Source organism: Lupinus angustifolius, unplaced genomic scaffold (assembly GCF_001865875.1).
Source record: "Lupinus angustifolius cultivar Tanjil unplaced genomic scaffold, LupAngTanjil_v1.0 Scaffold_520, whole genome shotgun sequence".
Taxonomy (NCBI): Eukaryota; Viridiplantae; Streptophyta; class Magnoliopsida; order Fabales; family Fabaceae; genus Lupinus; species Lupinus angustifolius.
The window spans coordinates 14,933-24,175 of NW_017727878.1; the positions used below are offsets into that span (position 1 = coordinate 14,933).

Consider the following 9,243-nt stretch of genomic DNA (forward strand, 5'->3'; position numbering starts at 1 on the left):
CTTATTAATTATAATATCATAACTCATTATATGACTAATTGAAAAGAGGAAGACAGTTTCGATCATATATTTATAGCCTCATTATTAAGTTTTCGCAAATTTATTATTTAGAGTTATGCAAATTTATATCCATAATGAGCATTGCTTAAAATTAGCGAATCATAAATAATTTAATCAAAATATAAATCAAATTAATTAATTATCATAATTAATTATACATAATATGAAATTGAATATGTTAATATTAATTGCAAATGTTTTAAGATCTTTTTTAATAATTAATATTAAAATCATTATTTGAAATAAATTCATTGTGAGTTATTTTTTAAGTGAGTTAGAATATCAACATATTTCCTTATTAATTGTAATATCATAACTCATTATATGACTAATTGAAAAGAGAAAGACAGTTTTGACTATATATTTGTAGCATCATTATTAAGTTTTCGCAAATTAATTATTTACGGTTATGCAAATTTATATCCATAATTACCATTGCTTAAAATTAGCGAATCATAAATAATTTAATCAAAATATAAATCAAATCAATTATACAATTTGAAACTTCCAAATAATATACAAGAAAGTCATAACAAAAAATGACAAAATGGTTTATCAAGATCCCTATAATGAAAATGGATTCAACACTGAAACATGTTTAGTAAGTGTGGATAAACCCAAATGATAGTTGTAAGAATCAAAATATGTTCAAAATTATATCAGTTTTTTTTTCTTTTAAGGCTTTTATCTCTTTGATTGGTAAAATATGAAATAAAATTATGTCTATCAATGAACATCTCGGTAGATAATTCATGAATGATGAAGTAATAAAAAGGTGAAATGATTATAAAATCATACCTCGTTTGGTGATGGAAGAGATTAGACCTATCTAATAAAAATAAAAAAATAAAGGAGAAGTAGTTTGTAAGTTTCAAAAGAAGAGAAGATTAAGAAGTAAATTGAAATAAGAATAGAGAAGAAAATTAAGAAGTAAATTGAAATGAAATAAGAGTAGAGAAATGAAAGATTAATTTGATGAAAATCATACCTCGTTTGATTCTATTATCACATATATTTATATTAAGATAGTAGAAGAATGATATAGTGTGTGAAAGTTCATTATAAGAATATGTGGGCATTTTGGGGGAGAAGTTAAGGAAATGGTGACATGTGTCAATGATGATGTGGTAATGAGCTTAAGTTAAGGAGATTGTGACATGTGTTAATAAGAAGCTTTTCTATTTATTATTTAACAAAATAAACTCCCACCACCTCATCAATTGTCACATGGTATCTCGTCCTTCACACCACCTCATCAATTGTCACATGTCATCTCATCCTTCATTTTCCCCCTCCTAATGGTCTCATGGTAATTATATGTACCTTCCCATACTATATTTGTTTTTCCTTAACAATTATTGTATTTAATAAATAATTATTGCATTTTTTATGACTACTTAAATTGCATTTGAATTATTATTAGGTCTATGATTCTCTCTTTCTCTTCCAACATTCTTTTATCTCAGCAATCTTCTTTTTCTCATATTTGTTATGTCTCTTCATTATCATCTTTTTTCTTCTCTTTCAATCATCATCTTTAGAGTGTATTTTTTTTTTTAATTTTATAAATATGATCTTTAGTACATTTTTCATTGATTTTTTGGTTTATTTTGTAGATCTTTTCTTATTATATCATTTATTTTTTGTATAATTTTTCATTGATTTTCTTATTTTATAGACATGTTCTCATTAATTTCATTATTTTGTAGATATACTTTTTCAGCAAGTTTACCCTTTAGCGTCTGACAAGCAAAGTTATCTTCCTCAACAAAGATCAAACATTCAAAACATATGGTATGTACCTAATCTCCATTGTATTATATATTCACTTACAATATTACATTTATTTGTCTATTTATTTTTATTAATAATATATTTATGTCCTCATCTGTTCTCATCGTTATCATTTTCTCACTTTATTTATAGTTTGGTTCTCCCCAAAAACATTTCTGCAAATTAATTTTCTCTATATGCATCTATTATCTTATTTATATACTTTTTTATTCAAACAATCATTATTTTATTTTTTGTTTTGCATGTTTCAGAAACATCTAGAGTGTATCATCCTCTAAAATAAGGTAAAGATCATGGTTAGTTATTGATACCTTCATTTTTGGCTTCATCATTAGTTATCCACTCACTTATGAGTTTTGTATTTTATTTTCTCCATTCAAAGATTTTTAATATATATTGTTTAATACACTAATTTTGGCTCAATATTTGTGCTCTTGTAAATTTTACTTAAACCTCATTACTTTATTTAATTGTTTGCTTAGAAATTTGTATTGTTTGGATTGTCAATAACACAATATAATGTCTTTGTTCTTTGTTTCTCGATTTTTAGCATTATTATATATGAAGAAGAATACTATCAATAATTCAAAATGATGTACATTATTATTATTACACATTATTTTTATAATCTTAATACATAATAATATTTTGCATAAATCATATAATATTTTGACTATAAAAAAGTTAACTATCTACAATTCAAAATGATTTACATTATTATTATAATCTGATTACATAACATGTGTAAATGCTTCAAATATTAAACTTCCAAAAAGTTAATGTGGCTAAATTAACAATTGCCTAAAAAAGTTAACCTATAACGTGGTTAAATAATATTTTGCATAAATCATTTAATATTTTGGCTATCGTTAACGTGTTAACTATCAATAATTCAAAATGGTTTACATTATTATTATTATTATTCCAATCTGAATACATAACGTGTTCAAAATATTAAATGCTTATTATTATTATAATCTCACTACATAGTGTTCAAAATATTAAATGTTTCAAATATTAAACTTCCCAAAAGTTAATGTGGTTAAATTAACAACTGCTACCTAAAAAAGTTAACGTGCATAATAATTGTATAGGAAAAAATTAACGTTTTCAAAATATTAAATCCTAATAATGATAATGATAATTGCTAGCTTTTAAAATATTAACTTTTAATTTCCGCAATCACCTTTTATTTTCATACTTATTCATCTCTCTCTTAGTTACTGTTAGAGAAAAACAATATTGTATTATCATATGTTGTTCAGAATTTGTTTTACTTTTAGAAATTTGCTTTACTAGAAAGAAGATTTCTAAGAAACAATATGTCAATATTAATTAAATTAAATTGAGAGATGTTAATCCATTTTCCTCCTTTGCCAACAGTAAGAGAATAATTCGATTTCAACTTTAATGTCTATTTTTAAGGTGACCCACAAAATTAAAAATCTAACCAACCAAAAGCATGTTACCAATGAGGATATTATTAGCATTAATAGCAATGACTATAATTATCATAATAATTCTATTATCATACCATTAATGACAACATTATTGTAGGAAATGATCAATTTCATTAAGCCTATTTCATATTTTGAAATTACTAAAGAAGATATTATTAGCATTAATAGATTCAAAAGATTAAAAATCATAACTTTTTTTGAATATATATTAGTATAACATAAGAGAATATAACCAATGAAAATTTTCAAAATATTTAATTACTATCATTATATTATTTAATTAAAAGATAACAATAGTAGATATATTCATGGAAAATATATGTATTTTAATTGGGAATATATAAGACTAACAAATTAATTATTAGACTCTTTTTATTATTTTGATTAAAATTATCAGAAAAAATATCCGTCAAATCCTAACTTAATGTGTTTTTAATTTATGAGTTATTTTCATACAATGATTATTAGCTAAAACATAATCAAATAAATAACATTTAATTATACAATATTTGAATGCTAAAAATATATTCAAATATTTATACACAATGAACATTAATCTAAAATAAAACATAAGCATTTAAGAGATATGCTAAAAAATCCTATGACTTTATATGATACTTATAAACGTAATCACAAAAAATATGATGCAAAAATAACTCCTTATATTTATAATTTTATATAGAGAATATAGAAATGAGATATTATCCAATACAATTTGACTTTTGTTTATTGAGTTATTTTAGAATCAAATATTTTCTATAATCACTTTCAATAAATAAATGCTTATACAAATGCATTTATAATTTTTAATATTCTACATATACACTCAAAAATTAATGTTAATATTGCAACTATGTGAATGAAAAAAATATAATGGTTCAATACATGATTTATTGATATTATTAAATACATTTGGATTATGCATAAACAAATAAGCGACTTGTGCAAGTGCACGGGTACACTACTAGTTTTGTTATATAGATAATAGATAGATACTCTTTACCTGAATCCTTGCTTAGTTAAGATGAAGTATAAGTTACTCTTGTAAATGATCATCTAATGTTCAATGAATTAAAACCGTATTGAAATAATAACTCGAGTGCATTGGGAAGCTTCTGCATGACCATTCATAATTCAGCCAAAAAACAAGACAAAGCAAAGCATGCATATTTGTGAACGTGAATGAAAGGAGTGGCAAAGAAGGGCTTTCCCTTTATAATAAGAGACATAGAAAATCATCCCATAACATAGGCTCATAACCAACTTTGCCCATGCAATTGTACAAGGTTAAAGCTCTAATTCACCATAAAAAGCAATAACATATGTTCACAGAACTAGAAGAAAAGACCATAATACACGAAAGGAGGGTGGGATAAATAAGGATGATATGTCACATATACAGTCCTTCTGGCACCCCTTCCTTCTTCTTGAACATCACTTTATCCTTTGCCTTCTTAAAATCAGCATGTGTCACCTGAAGAACAGAATACAAATAATTCATGGTAAACAAACGAAACAGAAGACCTCGACCAGTAAAATAGGAATCACTTCAATAGAGTACAAGTTTTGACAGAACTGAATGCACAAGTACCACCACATGATTATAAATTAAATATTATTTTGTTCACATTAACTAACTATTTAGGTTTCTTATCTTGCACTGGCACAATTATTCTGCTCCAGTATTTAAAGCAAATTGTCAAATTCAATTCACTGAAACTCTGTTCTCTAAAGGAAAACCAGCAAGAAATTATTCTTTGCTTAGGTATTTTTTGTAAGGGGCAGGGAATTAAAGATGCATCTCCCCTTCCCTATCACAATTCTTTTGCAACTTAACCCCTTCCAATTTTCCCTGCCACTTTCATCCTTGTGATGATGTAGGTTCCAAAAGTTTAATACTCCCATTTTCCAAAATTATAAGTCGTGTTTACCTAATTCACACAGATTAAGAAAATAGTTAAAAGTAGCTATTACTCTCAAATTTATCAAATTATGTAAACTTTCCAAAATTACCCCTCCATTCATTTATTGTGAAGTGAAAGGTTTATTGGAATATGGGGAAGTAATAAATATAGAGTGTATTTTTTAGGGGTATATTTGGTGTGAATTATTTAATATTACTTAGATATTATAAAGCGACTTATATTCAGGGATAAAGAAAGCTTCAAAAAGATGACTTATAAATAGGGACATAGGGAGTATGCCTAAACTTCAGATACCCAACCAACCTATGTTATATTTTCTTAGCATGATGTCAACCTATGTTTCCAATGGCTAACATTGTTTTAACAAAATAGAGAAGGTACTTCAAAGTTCTAACCTTCATCCGGCGTTCTCGTAAAGCAAGCAAGCCAGCTTCAGTACATATTGCTTTTATATCAGCTCCAGAGAACTCATCCTTAGTCATAACAAATTCTTCTAAGTTGACATCATCAGCTAATGTCATCCTTGATGTGTGTATCTACATATCAAAAGTACAAGGCATTTTAGTAATATGATTAAGCAGAATATGCATATTAAGATATCACCGATAATCAGACATCCTTGCTTTTATTTCGAGTGTTGCTTTGACAAAACTAGACATGCCTACCTGGAAAATGCGTCTTCTTGTTTTGATATCAGGAAGGGGGAATTCTATCTTCCTGTCTATTCGACCAGGTCGCAGCAAAGCGGGATCAAGACTTTCAATCCTGTTGGTTGCGAGAATCACTTTTACATCTCCTCTTGAATCAAAACCATCTAACTGGTTCAGCAACTCCAACATAGTCCTTTGAATTTCACGTTCTCCACCAGAGTGGGCATCATACCTGCAGAGCATATTAACAAGTTCCTTAATGCGTCCTACAAATACTAACTGAACCAAAATAACACACTCTTAGACCAGCACACCATCTCCCCTCCCCCAAAATGAAGAGGACAGGACAGAAAAAAGTGTACCACCCATGGAATCCTGAAGGTAGAGTTCAAAACTTACCTCTTAGTACCAACTGCGTCAATTTCATCAATGAAGACTATAGAAGGGGAAAGATCATCAGCAACTCGGAAAAGTTCCCGCACAAGCTTTGGACCATCTCCCAAGTACTTTTGTATCAATTCACTTCCAACAACACGTAAAAATGTTGCTGAAGTTGAGTTTGCCACAGCCTGAAAGCAGACAAGCCTTTGTATTAGACAGAGCTGATTTAGCACATGTGCTTGTGTAGTGCATCACGAGCAATAAATATCCTCGGAACACAATGTGTTACTATCTAACTAGGTTTTAGAGTTAAATAATTAATAGTTCGCAATCACTACCACATGTTCAAGGCATAAACAGTTGAAATTTTAGCGTGCTTCCTTCATATCTAAATAATATACATCTCTGCCTCTAGAAGCACATTATAATAGTAGCCATATTTAAACTCCATATTTTAATTGTTATGTCATTCATTCGTTTGTAGCATGTTTAGCTTTAAAGGTAAAGAGATTCAAAGGAGAAACAGGAAACAAGGATGTGAAGTTTATTTCACACACCCAATAAGAAACAGAAAGAAATTAACACCTTTGCAAGCAATGTCTTGCCAGTTCCGGGTTCTCCATATAAAATGACACCCTTGGGAGGCTTGATACCAATGTCCTCATACAGTTCAGGATGTGTCAGGGGAAGCTCAACTGCTTCTTTAATTTCCTGTATTTGGGCATCTAAACCACCAATGTCAGCATATGACTCCAAAGGAGCCTTCTCAACCTTCATGACAGAGACCATAGGATCAACTTCATCTTGAAGAAGCCCAACAACAGAAAGAACCTGGTTAAGACACATACACAATAAGAAAACCATTATATCTCCAGCATCTAACCATATCAACTCTACAATAAGAGATAACTAATTCAATTAAACAAAGCACAATTTCATCAACCTCCATGTCACGCTTGCTCCCAAAGACATGCCATTCAAAAAATATTTTACCCCCAACTTTCACCACCCACTTTATCAGTTACAAGTTAACATATAGTCTCTCATAATTTTCATCACTTCTTCAACAACACAGGGAGAGGAGATTTTCTCGTTTAATATTTTTAGACTATGATACAATTTTCTATGACAGACCCTTTCAAAACACCGAATGTTACTCATTAGGGTAGAAAACAATGTTACATTCAGCTTCGCACTATAGGACTGTCCCAAATTTGTAGTTGGTAACTGTAAATGATTTCACTGTAAATCATCACACATTTCTGATATACCAAGCAAGCATGGAGCCATGAAGTAAATTTCAATTCAAACTTTCCAATTTCCAATGTGTTTGTAGAAGTTCATATAGAAAGTTTATAGAGGTCTTACTTGTGATTATGAGAATAACTTATTTTAATATGCTCATCAGGGAAAGTCATGAAAATAAGCTCTTTTTACAGAAGCTTATAAGAATAGCTTATGACCTTACTATAAGCTCTCTTTAGCGTATTTCAATACGCTTAACAAATAAGCTTATTAATATAATTTCATCTCAACTTATTTCAAAAAGGTAAATAAATAAGTGCTCAAGTTGCTTACCCAAACAACTCCTTAATTGCACCACAAGCCTAGAGTATAAGATATCGAACCCCCACCAATTCAGTCTAAATCACAAAATCAGTATTCCATCTACTAAAACCCTAGTTCCTAGACCTAAGATAACATCACACTTTAATTACATGATCAAAGCACAATTGAAGACTTCCAAAAAAACCAAAAGTCGGCGTCAAAACCCTAACCTTATTGTGCATCAAAATAGAACAACCAGGCTCAAGCTGATCCTTATCAACAAAAGACAAAATCCCAACATAATACTCAGGTCCAACAGAAGACGAAACAATGGCGTGATTCTCATCAATCAGTTCTTCCAAATTCCCCACACTCATCGGCGAGCCTCTAAGATCATCAACCTTAGATCTATCCTCTTCCGCTTTCTCCTCTTGTGGCTTCAACCTTTCCTGATTCGCGACGAACTCTTCTTCCATTAGAAGATAATCTTTGATTCTCTCCAGCTTCAGGAGCCGGAGTTTGCACTTCGATAGCGGCGTCACCGTTGGTAACCGCGCCGCCGCCTCGGGACCTTTTTGTTTGCGCTGTTTACGGCCGACGCGGGTTGGTGGCGCGGCCGGTTCGAATTTTTTGTCCTTTTTGTCATTGCCGTCCGGTTTACGATCGCCTTGGAGATCTTTCCGGTTCAGACCGCCTGGTGTTCCTTGACCCATGGTTTTGGAAAATGCAGAGTTTGTGGAGAATGAGATGTAAGAGATGCTTGGCTTTGGGAACAAGTTAAACTGATGCAATCGATTAAAGAGGTTGGTTTTGTCTTTTTTATTGGGCCTATGGGCCTGTTAATTTTGAATCTGAACTTATGTGACAAGTTATGTAAATGGATCCATATTTGGGTTATGATATTTCTTATTTAATTTTTGAGCCATTTTTTTAAAGAAAAATATGTAGCCCAGTATAAGAAATTTTTTACAGCTTAAAATTTATGTACTTGCATTGTCAACTTTTTATATTGTCATATCATTGATTTGTATTACTTTTATTTGATAGTAAATAGTGGTTAATAAATCAATGGTGGATGATTTGCTAACAATGTAAAAAATACTTACATTGTCAGTATATATATGTTGTCGCGCCCCGATTTTCGGCTACGCGACCTCTCGAGTCGCCACTACATTTTTTACTGTCAAAAATGTAGAAAAATCTTTTTTAGCCCAATTACCTTGGGCTTTTGGATTTTTGATATCCAGGTTCGGAAGTCGGTTACGGGGTAGGGAAGGTATTAGCACCCCACCCGCCCGCCTTAAGCGGTACCCTATACTAAACTACATGGATTATTATATTTTTTTTATTTGTTGTTATTACTATTAAATAAAGGAACACCTCTTTTTTTAATTAAGTTAATTAATTAATGATTAATTACTTAAA

At 30.1% G+C, this 9,243-nt stretch overlaps 1 protein-coding gene across 1 annotated transcript; it reads right to left on the reverse strand.

Moving 5' to 3' along the window:
• Positions 1-4,493: 4,493 nt before the first annotated feature.
• LOC109341606 (26S proteasome regulatory subunit 4 homolog A) lies at positions 4,494-8,600 on the reverse strand. The gene is made up of 6 exons (XM_019579548.1): positions 8,049-8,600; positions 6,856-7,101; positions 6,289-6,458; positions 5,905-6,121; positions 5,635-5,775; positions 4,494-4,788 (listed from the first exon to the last, which is right to left on the reverse strand). Exons 1-6 carry the CDS (start codon positions 8,529-8,531, stop codon positions 4,705-4,707), a joined length of 1,341 nt encoding a protein of 446 aa, XP_019435093.1. The 5' UTR covers positions 8,532-8,600; the 3' UTR covers positions 4,494-4,704.
• Positions 8,601-9,243: the final 643 nt, after the last annotated feature.

Excerpts from the sequence above, each read along its gene's own strand:
- LOC109341606 (XM_019579548.1), bottom strand. The coding sequence starts at position 8,531 with ATGGGTCAAGGAACACCAGGCGGTCTGAACCGGAAAGATCTCCAAGGC. Across the intron at positions 6,122-6,288 it reads GACGCAGTTGGTACTAAGAG|GTATGATGCCCACTCTGGTG; the intron begins GTAAGTTTTGAA and ends TATGCTCTGCAG. Across the intron at positions 4,789-5,634 it reads TACGAGAACGCCGGATGAAG|GTGACACATGCTGATTTTAA; the intron begins GTTAGAACTTTG and ends TCTGTTCTTCAG.